The sequence below is a fragment of the Perissodus microlepis genome, chromosome 23 (assembly GCF_051167445.1).
Source record: "Perissodus microlepis isolate ML-2025 ecotype Zambia chromosome 23, ASM5116744v1, whole genome shotgun sequence".
Classification (NCBI taxonomy): domain Eukaryota; kingdom Metazoa; phylum Chordata; class Actinopteri; order Cichliformes; family Cichlidae; genus Perissodus; species Perissodus microlepis.
Genome location: NC_140482.1, coordinates 29,345,734 through 29,372,858, shown reverse-complemented (window position 1 = coordinate 29,372,858; position 27,125 = coordinate 29,345,734). Strand labels below are relative to the sequence as shown.

At 38.7% G+C, this 27,125-nt stretch overlaps 1 protein-coding gene and 1 long non-coding RNA gene across 2 annotated transcripts; one reads left to right on the top strand and one right to left on the bottom strand.

The window, feature by feature from the left end:
• Positions 1-17,443: 17,443 nt before the first annotated feature.
• On the bottom strand, positions 17,444-23,552 carry LOC146361712 (uncharacterized). Its single transcript, XR_014799443.1, has 4 exons — positions 23,103-23,552; positions 19,094-19,221; positions 18,011-18,063; positions 17,444-17,891 (listed from the first exon to the last, which is right to left on the bottom strand). It is a non-coding gene; the product is annotated as an uncharacterized LOC146361712 (long non-coding RNA).
• Positions 23,553-24,667: 1,115 nt separating this feature from the next.
• sox14 (SRY-box transcription factor 14) lies at positions 24,668-26,924 on the top strand. Its single transcript, XM_084921733.1, has one exon. It carries the CDS (start codon positions 25,355-25,357, stop codon positions 26,069-26,071), a length of 717 nt encoding a protein of 238 aa, XP_084777859.1. The 5' UTR covers positions 24,668-25,354; the 3' UTR covers positions 26,072-26,924.
• Positions 26,925-27,125: the final 201 nt, after the last annotated feature.

Sequence of the window (27,125 nt, the reverse complement as noted above, 5' to 3'; positions counted from 1 at the left end):
TTTTCTTATTAAAGTTCTAGTTTAATGGTTTAAGTGTTGCAGTGTTATTTATGTATTTATTTTATTTATTATTTGTACAGTTTTAACATATTCCTTCAGGACACACATTTTTCTCCATCACGTTTCCGTGGTTATGCTAAAGGGAGAAGAGGCTGAGATCAGTAAGACAAGTGAGTGATCTATAGTTTTTTTCCTGAGACAGATTGTGCGGAAGGTTGCAGAGATTAGTCACATCTGGGGCTTTTAAGAATGCTGCAAATTGTGGCCTTTCTTTAACGCAGCCGATAAGGCATTAAATGAAGGGAGCTGCCTTATCAGCCCGCTGCTACCCATAAATCACAATTGCCTGCTCCCCTTCTGTACCCCTGGTGGTTTCTATCTGCATCCTGGGGCTGGCAAGATCCCACCATCACCGCCACTACCACCACCACATCACACAATAATCACACCATTTGCCTCCTAATTCACCCTCTACAGACAGTGCATTAGAAGCATTCTTCCATTATGTTTCCCACTCATCTGTTCTCACTCAGTCTCTCTTTCTGTCTGTTCTCCTCTGCCTCTCGCTGTCTGTCTTGCCTTGTGTGTACGGGGGGAATCATTCTTCCTGTGAGTGCTATCAGACTTTAATCCACAGAAAAACACTGACACTTCACTACCAATTCAAATGAATAGGATGTGGAAACAGCCTTTAATGGGATATTGTTCTCTCTTTGTCTCATTCAAACCAAAAGGAAAATAGAGTGGATACCATAAGCTTTAATGAGCTTGTGAAACTGACTCACATTTAATTATTTCTTTATTTTCTTCTCAATAATTATATGGCACTGACAGTGATTTTGTTGTGCTTGCCTGACACTTTAAATTGCCTGAGCTCAAGAGTGACTGAAACAGAAATATTACCGATCAAACACAGGAGGAATTTGAGTCCAGTGAAGAGTGTTTGGCTTTTTCTGGATATGAGAGATAAACCGACTAGAGGAACAACAGTTTTATTCAACATACAAAAAAATAGATTAGCATATTGTTTGTAAGACCCAAGATTCCCACCACTCTGATGAATTTAAATGGTTTTGTTTCTTTGTTATGTGTATTATTCGTGTCGGCACATTTTCTTCATCTTTATCTTTCCCTCATAACATTAACTTATCTAAGAGTCAGGTTAAGGGGTTTACCTTAAGTTTTCCTTGTTGTAAGTTGATGTTAATGTTGAAAATTAAATACCAGTGAAAATAATTGTAAATATTTGTATAGATACTTTTAGATACTTTTATGTCATAATGTTTTTTTTAATATACTTGTGCTTGAAACTATCTTGTCACCTGACTCTCACTTTCTTTTTTTGGGCTGCAGGACTAATTAATCGTTTTTTGTTTGGTGGTATCGGGAGACATCCACGATTGTGTTATGCAGCTTTAATATGTACAATTTTGAATCTTTAAATCTTTATTAATATGTCTTTTACCCTTAACCCGTGGAATAGTGTATAGGTTTTAGTGTACATGAAACGAAAACATCAAATCTGCACCACTGACAGACTGAAATGATGTTTGGCAATTTTTTAAATAACTATTTGATGAAGCTAAATCAACTAAGTGATTAGTGTTTTAGCTCAGCGTTTGGATCAAATAATCTTAGTTTTATTCATCCAGATGATATTTCTAGAGAAAGAAACTTCCAAGCAAGTCTTCAGCAGTGCTAAAATAATGGCTTTTCACAAAAGCTGTCAAATTTAAAATTCATCCTAATTACTGGGAGAGATTTCTGTGGCCGTGTGCGCTTATCACCCGGTACCTGTGTGGCAGGTGATAGAGGTGAGAGTGGAGGCAGCCTACGTGGCAGCAGCAGGGATGATGGAGCAGCTAAGCCTGAGGAGGAGTGAAAGGCGTGGGCCTGGCCTGTGTTGTGTTGCTGAAGCCCTAACTGGAGACAGATTAAGGACTGTGCATTTATCTTTGCTTGTAAATGAGTGACTGGCCAGTGTTGTTACTGCCAGGCCAGGGTATTGGAACAAGAGGCTTAAGATGTTATCAGCAAATACTGTGCCTGCAGGCACTCTGAAGATTATAAGGCATGGAAAAAGACAGTGGGAAAAGTGTTGACAAACAACCAGGGGTTATTAAACATTAATTATATGCTAAGCTAACGCTCTCTCTGACCCATCAACACAAAGCTTATGAGACCTTAGGGGTTCAGCGTCCCTTTTATCAAGGTCAAAAGTCATCAGTTGAGTTTGATTGGCTCTGAGCGTCGTGTGTTAAACAGACAAAGAGTATCAAGGTCCTCCGCTTGTCTTCTTCTGTTTCCAACTGAGAAAAGTCAACAACCCCTTTTTTTGGATTTTGTCGATATGATCAAGATCTTGTCACATTGCGCTGTAACATTAAAAATAAGTACCACAAATATTTAACCAAGTAAGTACAGTTGTTGGCCTTGAATCATATTTCACAAACAACAAAAAATTGTATTCTGCAACTAGAAATGGTGGCCACATGTTGTTGTACAAGTTCTGTATTTTGTCATTATTTTTTTTGTATTATGTAAGTAAATTGGCACCCGTTTTATCCTTCAAGTCATCTGACCTGAAAAGTCATATAGGTCACAGTCCCTATCGCCTGATAGGACCCATGGGAGCTCTTGCTGAATAAGCTTCCTGGTCTGGAAGATATACAGCACAGATATTATTCCTTGTCTGTTCACTTTAAAGGATTAAGTGGGTAAAAACTCAGTTTAAAGAAAGACTGGAGGTCTGGTTGAAAGCTCCATAGCTGAAGTCACCTGCCTGTCAGTGGCAGAATATCCCTAGTAGTTGCTATTTTTTCCACAAATGTTAGATTAATGTTCAGTATGATTGCTTTGACCATGGATTACAGTGCTGGGTCACCCTGCAAATAAATCTTCTACATAGCATTAGCTAGTGGTATGTTATAAATTAACATTACATTAGGTAACCATGTCTGCAGCTATTAGGATGAAGTAACAAAAAGTAAATATAATGTCAATATGACTTTAATACAGTTCCTTATTAGTGAACATCGTAACAGCTTGAGTAATGCTAGATAATAGTATGTAATGTCATGATCTCATCCTATTGTACCTCACGACAATCGTTGGTTACATTTTGATTGAGAGAACCGTACAGGCACTGAAATTTGTTGCTGTGGGTTTAGAGTTTTGTTTACTTTCTTGTAGAAAGATTGATTTTCACATTGGAGACAAACAAAAATACTTTGATGTCAAGGTTACAGCAATAGATGGTTAAGAGTTTGGAGTGGTTAAGGTTGAAAGTAGCGTTAACTTTCTGTTTGAAACAAAAAACAAACAAACAAGCAAAACCATCTTTTGTAGAAGGCTGAAGCTTGTTCAACCCACACATCCACCCAGACAACCTCCCTTTGTGAATCTTCCAGGTCAGAGAAAACACCTCACATCATCCACAACAACACATAGCTGTGTGGCAAAGGCACTTCACAAACAACAGATGAGATTACTTATTTATGGGCACACAGCCTCGATTTTAGAGACTCATTCTATTGAGTTAGTTAGTCCAGGCTGGAATCGTGGAGTATTTTAAAACTAGACCTAGCCTCTGGGTCTTAAAAGTGATGCTGATAAACCTTAAGCTTGTGTCTTTTTTAATAGTCAGCAGGGAGTCAATGAGATTGAGATCCCTCAGCTCAGCCCCATCCAGAGGTGCAATAGAAGGACGTAATATTTACCCTTTTGACGTGTTAAATGATACAGAGTGCTATAATAAAGTTGATCTGTTTGTGCATTGCTAATAGTAAATCGTCTTTTTTAAACCAAAGTGAAATGAAATGGTTGTAATACCTGACCTTCTGACCTTTTACTGTGATTTGGTTTGTGTGTGTGTGTGTGTGTGTGTGTGTGTGTGTGTGTGTGTGTGTGTGTGTGTGCTTCTGTGCTGGGCTTGTTTTGCACCAGCAGGGAATGTAAACATGGCACATAGCCATAAACGAGCTTGTCTGAGGTCTGCAGTGCTTGGTGTGAATGACTAAGCAAATATTCAGAGAAAGTTTGGTTTTAACATTTAACATGATTTAATAAGAGAAATGCGTACGTTTTATGTGAGAAAAAGTATTAATGTTACTGAATTAACGAGATGTCGTGTCGTAATGAAGTGATTTTAAAGTTTCGATTTTGTGCTAAGTCATGTTGAAGTGAGCCCACAGGAAGGCAGAGAGGGTGGGGAGAGAGGGGATGATAAGGTGTGGCGGATATCGGGTGACTGGATGTCAGGAACGTGATTGGATAAACCTGGAAATAGAAAAAGAAGTTTGACTGTTGATTTGGGAAAACGACTCTTCTCTCAATAAATGCTTTCCTGGTGGGTTTATTGCCTTAATCAATAGTTTAAAGACTTTTTGAATACAACTTGATGGATGAAGACTGGAGATTGTTTTAGGCTGGGCCTACCTTGTTATTATCCAACATATTCAGCTTGTAGCTTCAAGTTGGAATCACACTAAATTTTATTTTGTTTAAAAACAGTATTACTATTACGGAAGAGGACTAGTGCCACTGGGGGAAAACGTGGGCACGTTTTTCTCTCTTCCAGAATTCTGAAATAATTCTGACTTTATTCTGAGATTAAAGAATTATCAGTATTTTTTTTTATTGAAATTGGGTTCTAATTTTCAAGTGAGTGCTTTGCAGTCACTTATTACAAGAACACATAATGCATAAATTAAGCATAAATTAAGGGAGGTAAACATAATAAAAATGATCGACACATAACAAAAAACATTTTTATGTATAACAAAGCCTCTTCCCTGGCTTTGGATATCATATTTTCTGATGTTACTTCTTATGGGGCTTATTTACAAGTGTTTTTTTTAACCCTAGCATCAATACTCTTAAACTCCATAAGTCTAATATTGTGGCAAATGCATTATAGACTGCTTCAGGTTTCTCATTAACTGATGTAAAATTGCTCCATATGGCCCAGACTCAGAAATTAGAGGACTTCATACTCGACTCCTCAAATTTAATCAGACTTGCGACTCTACTTTAATTTCAATGCTTGTGACTCATGACTCACTTTGGGCTTGACAGCAGCTGTGACACCTTGACACCTGTTCTGACAATCTCTCTTTAGCTGGCAGATAAATAAAATACTGTGGTTTTTTTCTCTCTTCAGTTCCACATCCCCTCTGAACCAAAGCCACCAGCAGCCATTCAGAATAGAGCGCGAGTGGAGATTACCTCCTGAAATCTCCTGTATCCCTTCTAGACACCACCCAGCTGCAGAGACAGTTACAAATTGGTATTTGGAAGACATGCTTCTGAAGATAATTAGCTTTACTTTCAAGGATTACACTGTCGACAACAAAACAAGAACTGCAATTTGCAAGACCTGAGGGTGGCAGATTGCAGGCAGAAATACTACAACTTCAAAGTTTGTACTATTTGAGATTTCACAAAGAGAGGTTAGACTGAAGGGTTGGTTAGAAAAGCTTTGTGTTACAAGGTAACTATTAAATCTGTACTTGCACGTGCCCGAAACTGCATTCATACTAAAATAATGCATGAGCAATGATCCAGACACAACAACACAGACAATGGAGATAGTCAGTGCTAAAAGTATGAGCAAAATACACTTTACAGTCTTCGCCATGTGTGGTGCTTCAAAAACAGTGCAGCCTACCTATGAGCTTATCTGCTTTATTATATATCAGATAACAGATTTGATATGATTTCACACTAGTACTTTGCAGTGTAAAGTGCAATTACACGCTCCCAATGTTCCAAAATAAATACTGCCTGATCCTTATAGCTGGAACATACCGTTGCATCACAACATTGAGCCTTGAACTTTGACCTCACATATTCATCACTATTTCTGGCATAAAATTGTAAGTAAAAAAAATATGATCTGGCTACATCCTTTAAATCATCTGTTTGTGTTCTCTTGCAACATATACAACATTCTGTGCTGTGGAGAGGGATGTGGGTCAAAATGGCTAGAAAATGATGCTGAAACCATCGGGGCATCCTGCTATTCATAACATACCAGCATGCCAGAAAATCTTTTTCATGTACACATAGCATAGAAGTATAGCTGTATTCTTAAATAGCACATACTCTTATATAAAACCTAATTAACATTGCAAAGAAAGAATTTTATCTTCGATACTCCAGCAGAATTGAACAGAACAGAATAGAATAGAAGAGAACAGAATAGAATATACCTCTATTGTCTATTCTATTGATCGATTGCTGTTTATTCTGGCAATGGAGACAAAAAGGAATACTTACTTTATTATACCATGCAATAATATGATCACTCAGAACAATTTTGCATTGATTTAGAGTGCATTTCCCTTCTTAGGGAACAAGTAGACTCAACCTATGCCATTAATAAAATGCCCACACAGCAACAATCAGTGTTTCCTTTCTCTGTAGGAATCAAGAGTTGAGATTTTTCTATAATATTTGTACATCTGGACATCCTTTATACGAGCACAAAGCAATAACATCTAATCAAATTTAATAACAAACAAGAAAAACTTCAAGGAGATGATTTATTGTAACATGTTAATTTTAACAACAATCCTGTCTGGACTCAGCCCATACATAGACTAGACAGACAGATAGAAAGATATAGATAAAGGTATAGATAGATGGATGGATGGATAGATAGATAGATAGATAGACTGTATCTCATAGATGGATGTAGCTTCCAGGTCTAAGGGACGCTGATGTGGAAATGCCTATCTATCACATGCTCACATCCTGATGAATGCATCAAAGGATTCAGTATCTCTCCCAAGGACACTTCGGCATGCAGACTGCAGGAACTGGGTAGCCACAGTTGCCCATAGAAACCTACGGAAGAATTCAAAATTCCGACAGATAGTTGATGATTCACATTCTTAAGTGCTGCTGCTCCTGATCTTAGTCCAGCTTATTGCTGCCACTGGTAACCGGTCCAAGTTCAAGGCTCGGAGATAAGAGTATTTTACCCAGTTTATTTGTGTTAGCTTCAGCGTAGCCTGTTATAGATTTATTACAGCAGCGTACGTTTCATATCAGTCTTTCTCAATCTGCCTCCCAGGGCATTCCAGGGAATCCCAAAGTAAACTTCTCACATGAGGATAGATGGAGCATATAATAAAAATGTACACAGGATCATTTCGTTTACTTTGTTGAAACAAGCTTAGGGGGATAATAACTATACTTCTAGCAACATATGTCAACGCATATGTGAACACTAAACCTATAATGTGTGACCGCAGGTCATACATTCACATTTATTTTGAGGGTCCACAAGCCAATGGCAATGACTTACCATGTAACAAGCAAACAGAATACCAAAAGCACCGTGGAGCTCTGCAGAGGCACATTTTGAGAGACACGTTGAAGGTGGAGGAGTATGGAGTGGTAACAGAGAAGGCCCCGTGCTTCTGTCATGACACCAGCTGACCTCATACTGTAGGTAAGGACTCGGAGAATACGGATTCAAGAGATGAAAGAAGCGTCAGATGTAAAACCCGGGCTTTTGGGCATTCTGAGCAAGATTATGCTTGCCCTTCTCCCTGTGCCCTCCCCAATGCACTGTACTTCAAATAATCCTGTAGCAGTCTGCGGACTGTGTCTTACTTGTTAACTTCACTGCTACTAGTCCTTTAAAAAGGTTATAGACTCGTAGAATGGATGCCAAGAGCACAGCCTGAATAAACGTGGCTGACACCCCGAGGCGGGTTTTGAATTTTTCATTACAGGTCACAGGAAAGCAGGAGAATTTGGATGTCAAAGGTCATGTTTTGGTGTCAGGCCTGCAGAGTCTAAGTGCAAGGACTTCTTCATACACTCGCTGCTATCACACAGGGAGGAAGACAAACCAGTTCCTGCACAGACTTCAATAGCTCACCGCAACCCAACCTCAAGACACATTCAGTGTTTCGTGAGAGTCTTAGCTGTGAATGGATACACACCCCAGAGAATGCAAGCTTGCAGGCCGTGTGTAAGAGCTCCTAAAACACAGCATGTGACTAATGAAAAATGACATTACTTTGCATAAATAAACTCTACAAGAAATACAATTTCAGAAATGTGAAAAAAGCCAGTCCCTTATTGCTCAGTCACGCTACCTGCCAGCAACCTCCTTGCAACTAGGAAAAACTGGTGGTCAACATGGTGTTTCCTTCAAAACTATTTAACCTCAAAATTCTAGGAGTGTAACAGTATCTGCCTCAAACTGTTTAGTATAGAATCTTGACTTTAGTTTAAGGCTTTCTTGGTGATCCGAACAGCTACTTTCAGACACCTGCTCATGCTGCCGTACTTGCGTAGCTGTAGATCGACTGATTTTTTTTGCCCTTGCATTATGAGAGATGACTTGATCGAAGTTATTTTTGGGTGTCAGTGAATCAGGCTCTTTGTTATGTTACTTATGCTGCACCTGATCAGGTTATTATGTAGGGTGGGACGTATTGTTGGGGAAACAGTTGCTGTTAGGGAGTGTCAGTGCCTTCAGGGCTGAGTGCTTGTTCTGCTAAGAATCCAAATGAATCCCAGGACCCAAGGTTTCCCAGCATAACCTTTAAATTTGTTGATATGATGAGTGTTCTTCACCGCTCATCATTCATCACTAGTTTTATTGTTTTGATCGATCGAGGCGAACAACTAAGCAAAGTAGCTGTTCCACTTTTATCTGGAACATATGGGATCAATGTGCCATGTTGGTTTTCATGTCGCTCTCAATCTCTTTCTATTTGATGAATTTCCATACTTTTCCCAAAGCCTACCTGCACTTTCATAACATAATTGAAATGAGAACATGTGCTTCATCACATGGGTTTGATGAAGCCTTTGACAGATTGTGATGAATAAGCTATATTTTCTCAACATTAGGTTAATTACTGTCATTTGTAACAAATGGAATTTAAGTGGTGCCAAAGCAAATACTGGATTCTGACTAAATATGAGTAATCTGTCACTCTGAAAGATTTCAAATTTCATTTATGTCACAGAGCATCATGTAGTCACCACTATAGCTTGAAGGAAATTAAAGATCATGGCTGTGAGGATTACATTCAAGAGAACCTATCCTGAGTTCATACCCTGTTTGTCTTGTCTTTAATTTTAGTCATTCATATTATATTATGGGAATGCAAAAGAAATGTTTGATTGAGAGTATCTTTATTGATTTTAAATGATAATAATAATAATAATTACAAACAAACAAATAAAAAGAAACAAACAAACCAAAACAACAGCCCTCTCCTTCTTTTCAGTCCGCAGCAATTCACGTCTACAAATAAAGTCTTCTTCAGAACACAAAAGGACAAGCAAAGGAAACAAAATGTTCCAATTCACCCAGTAAATCCTTCTCATCAGTTACAAATACTGGAGGGTTATTAACTGGGCCACTAAATCATTTTAATCAAATTTTCACATGAATTAAAACCTCAAGTATATCTTTCATTCTCTGCTGAACCTCTTGAAAGAGTTCTCCACTGGGTTTTCATTTTTCTTTCAACTACATTTTAATAACATTAGTTTATAACACATTTCGTCTTTAAAACCGTTTTTCATGACAAATTGCACAGTGGAATAACCTTTTCGCCTTCTGTTTCACAAGGTCTCCTGTAAACTTGTAAAGGTCAGCTGGATGTTTATCAGGCTCCTTCCTTCCGTGCTCTCTGCCGACACAAAACTCACCCCAGCATTTTGCAACTCTCAGCGACACCCAGCTGCCTTTTCCTCACCTTTTTTTCTCAGAGTAACATGAAACAAACCAGAGAGCAAGCAATTTTATTGTTCAGTGGTATCTTTAATTGTGATGAAAAAGGATTATGCAGATTTCTGTAAGCCTCCCTGACAAGACATATTTCAAAGTGAATAGGCCATAGAACAGGAATATGTGTCAGTGGTGGAGGCTTAGTGGAACGTCTTCTCAATAATAGGGTAATCCTGGAGTCTAGGGATCCCTCATTTACCCTCTCAGCCGAGAGATGATGTGCAATGGTCTCCAATTATAGCCCATGGTGTCTTTAAAGACAAAGGAAAGGACTCAGACTGTGTGACTAAATGTCATAAAGATATTGCTTTTATCTTAATTACTCTGACCAGAAGTATAGGGTAGCATTACCGAAAGAAACAAAATAAGTCAATTGTCTGTAATAAAGACAGACAAACACGTGACAGTGTTCAGTTACCTGATTGAGAAATCAAAAATGGCAAATAAAGCTCATGAACAAAACTTTTTTTGTATCATGTTCATCAAGGTCCTGTCAATAATGGGAGGGTAGAAACCTTGTTATTACAATGTAATGACAGTATAAATGATATTACAATGTAATGACAGTATAAATGATAGATATAAAAGAAATATATTTAAATACATACATAAAATAATAATGCTATATATTTTTTTCCTCACATTTGATAAAATAACACCTATATTTGACAATATTTGACAAATTATTGCCATGATAAATTATTTCCTTCTTCTTTTTCTTCTTCTTCTTCTTGTTATCGCCAAAGATATTTACTAAATGCATTCAGAGACATCAGACAGCGAACACAGGCGAAATGAGGAAGGAATGTATCTGACTGAGAAACAGCCTTGCTTGCTACCATAAACTAATCAAAAAAATATTTGCTGAAATCACAGATTAAGCGAGTTGTGTTCCTGATACAGTTCTGTATAATTGGACTTCTTTTTGATTACATTTTATGTAAGACCTTATTTACAGCAAATAAAGTCATCATGGAAATGGTAATTAAAGCCATGAATGAAGTAAGGTCATTTTTAAACAGTGTGACTTTTTTGGAGCCAGAGGAGTTGCTCCCCTGATGGCCATTAGAACAAATGCCTGATTAAGCTGCTGTTACAGCAAAGCTACATCCATCTTTGATATACAGTCTTCGATCGATGCTGTTGCCGATCATATCACATGTTGTGTTTTGGGAAAAAAATTTTTTTTTACAGTCATTAGTGTTGGTTTTGAAGCATTCTTATAACTGTTTACCTTTTGAATGTAAAGTTGGTGTGTGTGTGTGTAAGGAAAAGAACTGACTAGCTGTTGTCTGTGGGCGCAGGCTGATTCAGTCATTTAATGCTAACAAAGAGAGTAAAATGAAGAGTGAAAAGTACTGTGTGATTTCTGAAAAGGATAAACAAAAACTAAGACTAATTGCTGCTGGAGGTCAGCATTTCAAATGCATGTTCAAAGTGTTGGGTGTTGCCATAAATTTATAGCAGTCACAGTTATTTATTAACCTGAATGGGCAATTTCGCAGTGAATCTGCAGAGAAAGGGGACATGAAAAGTTGTGAAGAATTGATGATGGACTCTTTGAAAGTGAGCGAGATAAAATTGGCCATGAAATCTGAAGCTTGGAATTAAATTGGCTGGAAGAAAAGGAGGGGGAAAGGTGCGATGCGTGATCACAAAAACATAAGTGTCTTTGTGAAAAAGCCAAATTTAATTTGCACATCAGTTAAATGCATAATTAAAGAGGAGATCTGTTTGGCTGAAGGAAAGCCTATTCAGGAGAAATGTAGTAAAAAGCTGAGATACTGATAGTAATTTGTGTTTGCTTTGGTGTTTGTCTCTCAGTGCTCTTCCTCATTCAAATTCACCCACAGTTTTCCACAGTCGTTAGCATAGTTCACATTTAATAGCAATAAGCTCTATTTTGTTATTTGTGTTTTTTCAACTTGAGGGAATACTGTTTTATTTTTATGGTGGGGCAAAAGAAGAAGAAAGGCTGAGAGGAATGGCTGTAAATGGTTGTGAAAGAGTTGTGCTGGATCAGTGCACATTTTTCAGTTATGTCAGAAAACCATACAAACATGTGCTGGACATGATACAGAAACAACAGTTGGCGCATGCACACATTTTAGATCAACATTCAGGAGTCCACCACGTGATTCAGTGGCTTGCGGAACCACATTTAGTAACATAACTTGAAGTAATAATTTTTTATCAGCACCTCACATTGTTACGGAAACATTTTGGCCCAGTCTTCTTTACGTTTTTGCGTCTTTTCATTGAGTTATTGAGGTTTTTGTTTATGCACAGCTCTCTTAAGGTCCAATTACAGCATTTCAATCAGGGTAAAGTCTGGACTTTGACTGAATCATTGCAGCACCTTGATTCTTTTATTTTTCAGCCTTATCCTGTGTTTGGTATTCTCCAAGTGTGGCGCTGTGCAAACATGTCCTCTTTGATCTTGTTTGTCCAAAGGACATTTTGTCAAAGTACAAAAGTGGTTTGTTCAGATGAAACTTTGCAAGCCTGTCCCACCACCAGTTCTAGAGGCTTTCTTATGGCTACCCTTCCAAACGAGCCATACTGATTTTCACGATTTTAACATTTAACATGATAGCCGAGGCCTGTTGAGTTTGAGCTGTTGCTCTTGGGTTTTTTCCAGTTTCTTTCAGCATTGCACAGTCTGGCCTGGAGGTGCTTTTGCTGGGATGTCCACTCCTGGGAGGATTGTTGCATTGTGTTAACACAGACATGAAGGCTCAACTGTCCAAACCTTTGATTTTTTACGACTGTTAAAAATGATGATGAAGCATTGTTATTAAAGATCTTCCAAGTTTTATCTACCAGTAACAAACTTTGACACAATGACAATTACAAAGCAAAATAACTTAATACAAATCATCAAAATTGTATTATAAATTTATTTATTATTGTATTATCATACAGTAATAAAGAAGCTTTTATATTGGATTGTTCCAAACACAATATATTTTCTATAGTTCAAGTTACACTGCATCAAGCAGTTATAGCCACATTAAGATTTTTATTTTAAGTGTATTTTTCAAAATTTAGATGTTAAGAATAATATTGAAATAATGTTTTGAAGAAAAGTCAAAAGGGTGAAACTTCAAAAGCTAAAAGAGAAGTCATTTCCTGCTTTATGATAACATGGAAAATGAACGTTTTCATGTTATTTCTATGTAACTTCATTATATCAAAAATCATAGAATAACAGTACAAAGTAGGACTAATAGAACTTGCTGAAAATGTTTTTATTTTTCATTGAACAGGTGAGAAATACATGCAGAATACAAGAGAATTTTTGAAAAATATAGGATATATATTTTTAAAAATCTATTTGTTCCTTAAATAATTCTCTTAATATAAAAGTTCTGTTTTTTTTGCACCTTTTAGGCAACGATGGGTTTTCATTGCAGGTTGCATTCAAGTTTTTAAAAATTGTGCTTTGTTTAGTATTTAGGGGATCTCATACAAAACGCTTTCAACATCTTAAAAAATCTGTGGAATACTTTGAGAAAGAACAGATCATTCTAATTGTTGTTTAGTCGCTACGTTGCACAGGTGAAAGTCTAGTTAAGTGTCTGATGTCAGAGGTATATTACCCCTTATCTGTGTGTTGTACCATTGTTTACTTAAAACGTTTTAAACTGCTAAAGTTTTCTGTACTTGACAATTTACTTTAAGTACTTAATGTTAATGTAAATGTTCAGGAATGTCATTTAATATTAAAACCATTAAAATGTTCAGTACAGTTATAGATCTTTGGTTATTATAAGGAAGGGTCTGCTCAACATTTGCATTTAAAGGTGAATGTAAGTTTAATCCCATACATTCCAAGGCGTTCACATGCAGGGCGTCAAATGCAGCTGGCCTGTCAGGCACGGCTGGATTCGCAGAGATACAGAGATCGTACGAGGTGTTCTTTGTCACTGTTGCCCGCCATGGCAGTACTGGATGCCCAGAGATAACAACCCCATTTTAAAGAGCTACAGTCCGCATTAGGAGGTTGAAGGGATGGCAGTGGAGCCGATCACAAGTATGTCAGCCAGGAGACTAGATTCAGCTTTGCACTTCAGAGCTCATTTTGGTTTTTGTTAGGTTTGGAGTTAAACTTGCACTTTCACATTGTTAACTCTGTGTCTTGAAAAATTAGACTTACTCAATGAGTTTAAACATGATACCAAGACAACCTCAACAAGAATCCATACTAAAAAGATCAGAAGCATTTTGTTTCTTGAACTTTTTAGGCTTTTAGGCGATTCAGTATCTGTGCATCCCTGCAGATGGCAGAAAGCTAACACAACATGGGTTTTCTGTATATGTATTGTTATTGCACAGAACAGAACTCATGTTGCATTGAAATGGGGTAGCTGCAGCTCATGAGGTAGAGCAGCCCATCAGAAGGTTAGCAGTTCAGTCCCTGGCTGCTGCTCCAGTCTGCACGAGCACGATACTGAACCTCAAGTTGCTCTCCAATGGTCCAAGTTTGTCAAATTTTATTCTGAATTGTCAGATTCAAATTGAAAAACCAGCAGAATCATTTTTACTTTTTTATTTTTGGGCCAGTTAGTGCTCAGCTGGAAGTTGACAAAGATGCAAAGACTGCCTCTTTTCTCCTTTTGTTGGTCATAGACCATTATTCAGGTGTAGTGTGTGGTCAAGGTCAGGCCCATAGAGCTGGATCACTAACCCAGCAAAGCAGTTCCACAACCCCAGGAATCAGTTTACGGTGTGGCTGTTGTTTTGTGCTCATTCCCTTATACATTTGTTTTTAAAAATGGGAATACATAGAATTAAACGATGATAGTGATTTAAGTTGCTCGCCTTATATGTGAGAAAAATTTCAAGTCCCAATAAGTCACTTACGTGTGCTCCGGTCGCCACGTTACGTGCTTCTAATTGCTTCTGATGTGGGCAGATCTTTAAGACACACTTTAAAGCCTTAACTTAAGGGTGAATGTTTCAAAATCTAGTTATAATTTAATTACTGTTTGCTTCAAATTCATTTGCATACAGCACACTGCAAACAATATACAAATGAAAGGGTCTGGGTTACAGCAGTCACGTCCTTTTTATCTCACCGATTACTTACAATTTGTACTTCAAATCATTTTATTGGTTTGACTTGAATTTTTCTACAGGTATTCCTGTGCTGAGTAATTCTGTGATTGGACAATAAAAGGTCAAGGAAATGTGTCCTGTAGCGACATCACTTTATTCCAGAAATGCTGGGATGTTCTTTAAAATGTTAATAAAAAAATAGTTTCACTGAAACTTGTGAAAAGCCACAGTTGAATCAGAAGGTTTTTTAGCTACAAGTTGGGACAAGGCCATGTTTCCCATTGTGTTGTTTTACCACCTGTTTTAACAACACTCTGTAAGCCCCGTGGAAGCGAGACAAATGTGGCAGTTTTGAAAGAAAAGTGTTCTTCCATTCTTGCTTATTTTAGGATTTCATCAACACTTCACAGCCTTCTCTGTTGGGTATTTTGTTCCATATTCCACCAAATGCCTTTAATAAGGCACAGCTCTGACCTGCAGATAGGCTACATTGTCAGTCGCGCTTGCAACTGAGCCTGGCAGCTATAATGAAGATTACAGTTTGATGTTTTCTCTACAGATTTACAAGTTTGAATGATTACAAATCACCATTGTTTGTTTATGTTTCCATTTTACTTAGAAAAAACAACTTCTTTGGACACACTGCAGCCTCACTCCTTTAAAATCATATTTATTAGCTATACATTAAAGATCATTGATGGTAAGAAGAAGAATACAGAAAATGAAACCACTAAAAATAGAAAGAATGGTTGGCAGCAAACGATTAAAAGAACTGCCTACTTTGGTTTTCTTTAGTCTTTGAAGCTTTATATGAAACTGCAGTGCACATACAGTTCTTATAGTAACAGTCTGTCTGAGCTAGTTGTATTCATTCTGTGCTGGAACTCTGTGACTGAGTGGCTCTCCAGTAGCTGCGGTTTGTTGCGCTCAGATGGGACGGAGACCGAGATGGGTGATATCAACCAACTTATCCAAGATTGCTCGATTCAAAGGGGTGCGTTCAATTGAGAATCAAATCAACCTTCTTATTAACACGAGACATCATCTACATCAAAGTCCCTTCCTCAAGTCTGTCACTTGAAAGAGTCTGGTTAGGACCAGGGTGCAATCCGCTGCCCAGGGAGGTCCTTTGTGCATCATGGTAATAGAGAACAAAGAAGGCCAAAACCTTATGCTATTAAAATAGATTCACCAAAACCAATTGTAGTATATTAGCTCGGAAATGACACGGAGGAACTGATGAGGGTTTTTCGTGGCAGATGGAGTTTCCCCATACCATGAAATTTGTATACTTGGCTACTAAGAAAACAATTCTTGCTGGTACGTTGAGCAGCCTTCCTGTTTTCACAGGGAAAGTGACACTGGCAGAGTGAGAGAGTGTGAAGCCTCTTTAATTGCCTTCGGTCACCCACAACGTTGAACCGAAGTGCCACGCAGCTTAGCAAAGGAACCGGGCAGAGGGCCTGATAGATATTTTATCGCCCAAGTTAACGGTTAATGAATTCCCAAAGTGAAATCTGTCACTTCAAAAATAAAGAGGAAGGCAAATTAAAGGGAGATAGAGAGAGACAGGGGAAGAAAGGGACTGGAGAGGGTGACACAGTTTTAGAATGCCCTATCTTTTGGCCATCCCCGTTTTTCAATGGAATAAAGAAAACTCAGCCTCTTTCTTCTCCTCTTTTCTTCCTCCACTTCTTTTTTCTCCCTCCCATCCTCCTATCTCTCAGACCGCTTTTCTCTGAAAAAATTCTCATGAATGATTTATATGTGTCTTGTTATCAGCAACGATTTCTATAGACCCCAACGCATTCACCAAGACATTTGTGGCGTAATTGTTAATTTTAATGCCATAATGGCTTCAGATGGGAGCTCTGATTAGACATTTATTACACAATTAAATGAAACATACTCAAGAATCACAAAAGCCTTCCGTAATTATTTCAGGCCATTAATAAAATGGGCATTAAATTATATTGGACACAAAAGAGAAGTGAAATAGATTTCCATTAGAGCAATAGAGGCAGAGAGGGGTAATAGATCCTGCCTGAATTCACTCTGAAATTAATTGTTGCCCAGCCTATTTCCACACACAGTGGAATAAATGAATGAGAAAAGAGAGGAAGAGAAGAACGAGTTGGTGGCCAAGAGAGCGAGGGGAGGGGTTACATTAAGAGCCTCTGATAAAACCCTTTTGTTTGACGTACTACAATGGCCCCTCAATTCGAAAAAGAGAGGGAGAGTCAGACCAATTTCAATCTTAGTCCACCCCTCCAGAGTTCTGACTCGAGGTTATATCCTCTTTTCAAGTTCGGTTTGCTTTTGAATAAACAGCTATCACCTACCTGCAAATGCGTATATCGAAATGCGCCGCTTATTAGAAAATAATGTGTGGGGCAGCACCAGCCAAACCAGCCAAAGACAACCGCTTGTTTCAACAAAAGTGGAATAAATGACAGGAAATCAATCTTTCCTTTGATTAATAAATGACCCGCCTTTGACATCAGGCTGCCTTCCTGCTGCAGTCTGATGTAGGTCAGGAGATAGCTGTGATTCAATCAAAATAGAGACAGAAATGTCAGGAAAGATGTAGCTCGAGTATAAAAAAAAAAGAGAGCGTTTACAATGGACCGCATTTATTTTCCCCATTTCTGAACACTGAGATTATGACAGTTAAAACACATCAAAGCCCGATGTATGGCAAAGACTTTTTGATGCCGTTTCCAACGGGAGCTCTAAATTGAACCTCCGTTTGAACTACCAGTCTCTTGAGATCTTCTGCAAAAGTGTAAAAGAAATGGAAACTGATATCTCATAAGACTAGGACAGATCATTCAACAAAAATTAATTAATCATCCACTGATACAGATTTGGAGAATTGTATTACTCTCTCGCTCTGTCACTCTTCCTGGCTTCAAAAGCTCTTGGATTCTTCAGCTGTCTCTTCTACGTTATTGCACATTTGATTTTTTTTTCATGTTATATTACCTACAGTGCAGCTTACTGGCTGTGCTTTTCTTTCCCCCCAATAAAGCCTTTTTGGAATCATAATTCAGGATGCAAAAGTCTGTAAACAAAGCAGAGAGAAAACATACCAGCAGAGGCTGATTGATATGTAGAATTTGGTGGTGTTAAAGAGTCACGGCGTGGAATATTAATTTTTAATTTCAGTTTTGAATTCATCACCTGACTCCCAGAAGCCTTACAGCACATCTTGAGGTTCAGGTCCCAGATCAGTCCTGTGGTGAAAGATAAAAAAGACAGGCCCGAGGTGAACAGGAATCTATGAATATGGCTATAGGATGTAAAGGATGATCTGGCCTTTACTTGACTCTTTATATGTTGGGCCAGACACTTTTACAGCACAGTCGACCAGCAAAATGTGCTCGCCTGCCTTTGCTTTACCCCTGGCAGTCTACATTATAACCGGCAAATCCAATTAATCAAAACATTATATTTCATAAAGTGCCATATTAAAAAGCATTTTTTCAATAATTAAAAAGGTCTGACAGAGCCTGAATGCCAATGCTGGGCATGCACTCCAACAGACAAATTACATCCACTGATGAGATATGGCTCATGGCTATAATGAGAGGTAATAAATGTGTCCGAGGTGTTATCGCGAATATTTTACTTAAAAGGTTGTAAAGCAGCTGTTAATTTGAAAACGTCCCCAAATACAAAATGTCGTCGTGTGACTAAAATAAGCTGTGATTTGGGAGCTCTTGTCAGAAATGAGTTCTGTACATCATCATCTTGTTAACCATGTTGGTATTTAGTAATTAATTTTACCTCAAGCTTTGCTTGGCATTAGCAAAGTAAAGCTTTCTCATATCTGATTTTTTTTTGAAGCTCACTGGAACTCAACATGGAATGAAAGCTATGTTGGAGCTATAAAGAACTCCATCTTCATTTTATGGTGAAGGTTTTTCTGGTATCGTAGGATGAAGTTTTTTTTCTTTCTGAAGTTCTGCACCTGTTCCCAAAAGATTGGGAAGGACAGATGAGGACTTGACAGTGAATATTTTGTAAAGGTATTTCATACATGGTCCTAAAGCTGAATATCAGTTTCTTAAGATCCACAATTAAAGTATCTATACTTGGACTTTTGCTTTGTTTTGATTTTGAAAACTCTTTATCCTGTTGATGGAGAAAAGATTATTTGTTGTATTAAAACGTTATCGCAAGTTTCTCTTATCAATATAAAGTTGTGGCATTTGGTCATGTTTTTGTAGAAATCTAAATTGTAAATAGAAAATCGGGGCTTACTGGGTCGAAAGGAAGAATTCTAGACGTGGTACAGTTGTGACAGATCTGTTTTTCACATGCAGTTTGATATCTGTAGTTTCCTCGTGATGAATCCAGCACAAGTCTGTTGTGGCATCTGCATCCACCATCTGCAAGAAAGGATCGGCAGACATGATCCCATAAACTCACTCCCAAGTCCTTAGAAGTTGTTTGGTAACCCAGGGAACACAAAAGAAATTCCCTTGGTGATTTGTCTGATATGTGCAGAAGTGAGGACAGATGGTAGAAGATCTAACCTCACAGAATCAAAACATGTCGTAGGAGAACTGTATGTCAGGAATTTAGAAGTTGTGATTGTAAAAGCCTTCTTCTAGCAGAATTTCTATATACATGTATTTTATTGTTGCTCATTGCCCATTGCAGGAAGGTCAGATCAATGGTTTACAGGATTCATTTCCATAAGCAATTCTCTTGTATATTTCTGTTCACCTCATACGTTACTCAGCGGTATTCTTTACCACTGATTGTTTCTTTTAATCACTCACCTGAAGGTTAGTGTAACTCTTATATTTCTATAAGTTGCACATTTCATTAACATTCCATAGTCTGGTCACTGTGTTGCTGTTAGTCGTTTTCTGTGTGCGCTTTAAGTTGAACTCCATCATTGGCAAGAAGACGATCACAGTACCAGGCAAAGTAAGAAGATGTCAAGGAGATGATGATCATGAATGTCAGCGGAGATGCTTGGCCATCGGGCAGAGACTGACGATGTCTGGACACTATAGTTACTGAATAGAACGGAAAGGTGAGGGTGAGGTGAGGGGGCATGTTGAAAGACTAAAGCTCTGACTCTAGGGCCTTGTAGAGTTGTTTAACAAGTGAGAACTCAGATCAGTTCTTTAATTCTTGAACATTGTTGAGTTGGTCAACAGGCTACCATAAACTGATTTATTTGGGTCTTTGCCTGAAGGCTAGGTTCTTATCATCAGTCCTTATAACTTTAGTACCTTCAACCAGGTCAGTAGTTAACAGTTTCTATTTTATTTCTATCCTCTATTGTTTTGAAATGACAAGAAAAACATCTGGACCTGGATAGAAATTCTAAAGAATAATATGAGCATTGTGTGTCAGAGGTTCTGTGATACTACTGAAGACATGCTGAATAACTATGGCATCTTGCAACATGGCAGCTTCCCAAACAAAGCTCTTTTGGTTAGTTCTTCCCACTGACTCTGGATATGTTTTTTAGTACCCCCAGGCATCATGTGACCATTTCAGAGTTACCTGATAGGTCTGGCATACCCAGTAAACATACTCATCAGTTAACCTGATCTGAGGGACGAAGATGTCTAAGGTTGAGCGTCTTTTGGTTTTACCTGAACTCCGCATAGACTTGTATTCTGGATGTGTTTAAGCTCTTAGAAAACCCCGGAACACCACGTTAACAGTCAGCAGTGTCAACGTGTCAGCTTATTGAAATATTTTAGATTATTAAATAAACCGTTTAGCGTCAAAATAATAAGGTTTGCATAACACCAGTTAACCCTGCTTTGAAATGTATGTATTTGTTGTTTAAATTGTATATACATATGCATCACTACTTATTGAATTTTTTTCTGAATATGCATCTTATATTATTGTTTGGTAGCAGTACAGATTCTCATTTATGCTGGTTAAATCTTATCTACTGAGTCACAGTCTCATGTGAAAGGCTGAAATCCCCCTGCAAGGAAGGCCAGCTCTAAATGAGTTTTTTTTCTCTTAATGAAGGTCAGGAGAGAGTCACATCTTTCCTTTTGTGATAATTTATCCCTATCTCCTGTTATCTCTGTTTTGCCCCTTTAATCCTAATTGTATTGTATAATTGTGTGATGTGGACCTCTTGGTCTTTGAAGTATTGGCCCTATCCTTTCATTATTACCTGATGCCTTGAACCTCCGTTAATTTTTTTTCAGCTCCGTTCTGCATTATCCAGTGTTGGAGAATAAAAGAGAGAGCAGCTTAAGTTCAGTCATTTTCAAATTTTATTTAAGTCTGATTTCTCTATCTTCCTGAGAAATAATTTCACCACAAAGATATATATTGAGCTTAGTAATATAGTCTGCATGTTGGCAGTACATCTCAAATGCGGCTCATTGCTGTTTTGATTGCTTCTCAGTGTTAGTGAATGGTACTTGTAAAGGGATAATGTAAAAAGATCTGCCCTATTGTATGCAGAATTTGAGTTTTAGAATTGCTTCTATATGAGTGAAAGAAAGCCCGTTTTGTGTCTTTAACATTGCACGTATAATTATCAACAGCCAAAGTCTGAATATACATTTTTTTGTGCCATTGCTGGGGATAAACAGCTTGACCATGAACACTCAGTTTTCAATATATGAGGCTATAAATGAAGCTGATAGAACATTTTCTCTATACATGGTTAAAAAGACATTCTACTTTGTGCTTTAACTGTTAAATGCTTTTACATTCAGACTGAACATTTCATAGAGATGTGTGCATATAAGGTTCTGCAAAATTAAAGCGAAAGAACAACTTTCAAGGAGAGCTCACTATTATCTGTGCAACTACCGAATAAGTATTGAAGCAAAACTGTAAATGGCATTGTCTAATTGCTGGTACTGTGTACTGTATAGTTCTACTTTAATATTAGCAGATCGTCACCACCTATGAGCCATTCATCTTGAGAGCAATGATTCAATATAATAACATAATAGATGATGCTGTAATACATGCTGTATCCAACATGCACTTGCCGAGTTAGACTTAATCCTGCACTGATGCTACAGTACAGGACACGCAGACATATTCTGACAACATAAAAATGTTTGTGTGCCTAAGATAATTTCTCTTGCCACAATTTATTAGTTCCAAATATGGTTCAGCAGTAGTTCTTCCACACTGTGGAAAAAAATAGGCTTAAAAACATTCTGCTGGGAAGAAGGAAAAAAGTTAGGAAAGTTGGAGACCATGTGAGTTGTCTCGGTTTCTAATATTTTATTTTTACAGAGAACCATCACTAAATAGGATGGAAATACAATAAAAAGCATTGAAATGTCAACCCTAGCTTTTAAGAGTTTTTGAGGGGAGGACGCAAGTATGCAGTAAAGAAAACCTCTTACCGCTTCAGCACCATGGACAGTTACGGTAGGGGAGCTTACCTCAATGCTCTCCACGGGAACCCAAGTTGGCTAATAGGCTCTCCGTGTGTCAGGCCGCTCCCCATTCACTTTTTAAGGCGAGATGGATGGACATGTGTCCTCAGATAATCCTAGTTTATGTGTGTGCGCACGCATGTGTGTTGTGTTTGTCTCACGCGCTCCTCTATGTTTGGGTGTGATTTAAATTTATTAGACTCAAAATTAAAATGTTGTTCTATTTCCATAAAAGCCAACATTAAACTTCCCAGTAGGCTGATTTTCAGTGTACAATACTGATAGTGTGTTTCATTTTGGGAGTCATTTCTAAGCCAAATATATTCCGTTACAGGCATTTTTTTTCACTTTTTAAAATTCTGTTTATATGTTGTTATCAGATCTTTTGGCATTTCCAAATAACTTAGGTTTGGACATCTTTTTACATTCAGGTGTAAAACCCAAACCCCAAAATTTCTTTATTGCATTTTTATTATTATCTCAGAGCAAAAATGTACCGCGGCTGCATGTAATAAAACTAAAGATGGAAATAATAATCATCATCTGAGTCCTTGACGAATCAAACCCTATTGCATTTCTCATTATCCCGGTAAATTGTCGAGGGAACTTTCAGGCGTGCATTTATTAGACAATCAGTTTTTGAATAAGAAACATAGCCGACTTCTCCCTCGTGAGTATAGGAGGCTCAGCCCCTAAAATAATTTCCTCTTATCTAATTCATTGATCATAAAATGAAGCCGGTGTGAGCATGCAGCAGCAGCAGCAGCAGCAGCCTACATGTTAAATTGCATGCGCTGTTCTGCGATAGATAGCATAGCACAATTTAAAACTTCAATGCAAGCCGAAATATACAGTGCAAACATGCGGCATACTACCTCGCGGTTGCAGATGAGCGTCATATAGCCTGCCGATTGGGAGGATTGTGTAGGAGCTGTTTCTTTCTCTTTTTTCTCCCCCTTTCCCCCCTTTTTTCCTGCCATCCTGCCATCGCGGATGTACTGGGAGGGGGAAGAAAAAAAAAAAAAGTCGGAGACGTTCTCAACTGATTGTTCTCTGGGTCGGGGTGAGGAGGATCTTTCTCCCAAAACGATAATATTTTAGACGATATTTTCAAGTTGTTTTTTTTTTTTTTTTTTTTCTGTAAAGACAGATGTGATGGAAATCTTCTTGTTCCAAGCTGCCGATTGACGCATGCGTGTGCGAGGAGACAGGGAGCGTAGAGAGAGCGTGAAAAAGAGACAGAGATGAGGATGAAATGTGGGAATATCAGACAGAAAAACGAACTACGCTTTGCTTTATTTTGGGTCTCGAAATAAAACGAGGTTTGGGTCACGATAGTCAATGTATAGCCCGCGGACGTGTGCAAAAATCTGCGGGTTTTTTAGACGGGTCATTCTGTATTAGAAACACGCGTGTGAGTGTGATGTGATGACATGTTAAAGAACCGAAAACCATCTTTAGAGTATCTGTTTACATTAAGCCACACAAAGAAGAGAGGAAGATGAGATGATAATACGCAGCCCGCAAAATACACATATGTACAGAGAGAGAATGAGAGAGAGAGAGAGAGAGAGAGAGATGGAGGCCAAAGACAACCTTAAATAAATCTGCTTAGCAGTGTAACTAACTGGGGTTGTATCTCCACTTACAGCATTTTGACGGTGTGTGTAGAGGGGGGGAAAAAAATCATCCGTCTGCCTTTCGTTTAATAATCACAGCTGAAAGTATCATATATCAAGCACATTAGCCCGAGGGCTATTAGGCAGTGGTCCTGGTTGACATTTGCATTTTAAAACGATCACTCTGCGCCTCTTTAAAAAGAACAATCTGTCAAATCGATGTGAACTAATGCAGCAATTACAGACGCACAATGACGGCTCCTCTTAACGTTTGTAGTTATTGCTATATGTAATATTTCCTCGCTGTTTGTAATTCTGCCGATGCCTAGTTTTAGTTTTACACATTGGCACGCGTGGGCCCAAACCGTGTGCGCGCCCGTGTGTATTATCATATGTGCGTGCTCGTGGGAGTTAGGTGGTTTAAGGGAATGCTAACAAAAAATGGACTTGTAAGAGGTTTTTGTGACCCCCCCCCCCAGCTACCCCACCAGCAGCGGGATAACAGAGGTTAAAACCGGCTGAAGTGTCATTGAGCAACAGTGGAATTTTTAATGTTATTTATTTATTTTTATTATGTGAAAATGCGAATAAAACCGGGTTCCGCTGTATTAAAGGCCCACATATACGTGTGCATTTTTGGGGGACTTTCAGTCCAGAGTGCTCCCCGGCGTCCGTGCGTAAAGCTGTACAGTAAATTGGTTGCACGGTATAGTCACCTCTCTGGATTGAAGTCAGGTTTTAACTGGAAAAGAGGTTGAAGGTCCATGTTTGTTGCGATTCATTACATTAAATGGAATCGGGAAGGGATCCTGGGTATTACCCCCCTCCACACACACCACACACACATACACCTCTTTCCTTATTTTTCATCTTTTTTTTTTCTACTACTACCTCCCGCTCTTTGTTTATGTTGTAATGTACATATTTTTTCGTGAAGGTATTATAATAGCCGCTCTCCGTGCTGATTGGGCGCTCAGGTTGGTGAGTGAACGCCCTGCAGATTATGTCAGATTGCGTGCAGAAACCAAACCAGCCCAGCCTTTGAACTTCACCGCTTTTGGCTCGTATTCACGCTCTTCCGCTCATTTCCAAGCCAGGTGCTTGACGACAAACCTCAGAGAGAGAGAGCGCGCGCGTGTGTGGCAGAAAAAAAAAACACCTAATACTTTTACGACTCCGGCAAACTGACTGCGGAACATCGCTTTCACCTTTGTGGATTTTTTTTTACGTATGTGCGTCTCGCATGTGTTTTTTCCCGTATTGCCTGGCGCAGGTCTGACAGAGTTGTTACTGGACTTAAACGAAGGCGCACCAGTGTTTAAACTCGGGGAAAACGCACCGGGCGCTGGATTTTTCTTTTCTTTTCTTTTGCTTTTGTTTTCCAGAATCTGAAGATCCCAGGCGGGGCATGACTGGTATCGGGCATCTAGACAGGTGAATAGTTTGCCTTCTTTCCGATCAGAACTTTCCCTCGTCATTAAAATTGGGGATAAAAGTATAGTCTTAAGATGTCAAAGCCTGCTGATCATATCAAGAGACCCATGAACGCGTTCATGGTTTGGTCCCGGGGCCAGAGGAGGAAAATGGCACAGGATAATCCCAAAATGCACAACTCGGAGATCAGCAAAAGACTGGGCGCTGAGTGGAAGCTGCTGTCAGAGTCTGAGAAGAGACCTTACATCGATGAGGCCAAGAGGCTGCGGGCTCAGCACATGAAGGAGCACCCCGACTACAAGTACAGACCCAGGCGCAAACCCAAAAACCTGCTCAAGAAGGACCGGTACGTTTTTCCGCTGCCTTACCTCGGGGACACCGATCACTTGAAGGGACTTCCTGTGTCGGCCGCGGACTCTCTTTTGGGCTCTTCAGAGAAAGCCAGAGCGTTTCTGCCGCCGACATCCGCCCCATACTCCTTCCTCGACCCGAGTCAGTTCAGCTCCAGCGCCATCCAGAAGATGACCGAGATGCCCCACACGTTGAGCACCAGCACTTTGCCGTACGCATCCTCACTGGGATACCAAAACGGCGCGTTCGGCACCCTTGGGTGCCCCAGTCAGCACACCCACACCCACCCGTCGCCCACAAACCCGGGCTATGTCGTCCCGTGTAACTGCACAGCCTGGTCAGCGTCAAGTTTACAGCCCCCGGTGGCCTACATACTTTTTCCAGGTATGACCAAGACTGGGATAGACCCATATTCATCCGCACATGCCACTGCCATGTAACCCTCAAGACTCATTTGCTCTTTATAATTCACTTGAATACTGAAATGCATGTAAATATATTATGGACAGCGCGCCCTATTAAAAAGGCATGAACAGTGTTAACTGCCTTGGACTTGTTATGGCACAAAAAAGAGGAAAAAACAAACTTTTGCAGAAATCCACCAAGTTCCTGCCTGAGCAAAGGAGCTGGAGTTTGGTGTAAAGGACGGAGCCCTGTGAACTGTAAGAAATGTAAATGTTATAACGTTTATGGCAACCAGAAAAGGAGGCCTTTAACTTTATTTATTGTGTACATTTCAATGCTGATATGCTGATTTGTGTTGATTATTGATAGGCTTCACTTTTATTTTGAAAAATTGGCTTGCACAATTAGCGTTCATATTTCCTGTATCAGCCTAAGGAGTCCACATTTTTGGCAATTTTATGACGACGTTGTGGACATAGGGTCAAAATCAGGACATGTAGGCTGGATTACATACGGGTTATATTGTTATATTTATCACAAAAAAAGAGGAAAGAAAAAAGAAAACTGGCACATAAAACTATACGGTCTATTTAAGAAGACACAAATGAGGAAAAAAAATCATTTACATCCAGATGTTTCATTTTGCATTTTTACCTGTGGTTCAGTGCTAATATAGTCACACGCGTCATTTTAGTTTGTTTTTTGTTTTTTAAGGATAACTTCTATTTGAATTCAAGGAGTTCTATGTGTATTTTCTATCTAAGATGGTCATTTAAAACCTGTCATGTTATGGAAAGGATAATGTATCTAGAAGGTTGATACCTCCTGCTCTTTGTTCAAGTGCCGAGCAAAGACATTTTCAATAAAGACAATCTGTCTTCAACCAGATCAATTTCCTGTATTTGTAGGTTATTGAGACCACAGAGATAGCGTTATAATGTGCACGTGCTGCGGGGGCGTTTAACCCGCCAAAATAAAAGTTCGATTAAATAGATATAAAAGGTTTAATGATCACAAACTACTAATTATTTTAAAATTTAAATTAAAATAAATATACAAAATTGAAGTTATAAATTCTGAAAATACTTT

Coding starts and splice junctions, on each gene's coding strand:
- sox14 (XM_084921733.1), top strand. CDS start 25,355: ATGTCAAAGCCTGCTGATCATATCAAGAGACCCATGAACGCGTTCATG.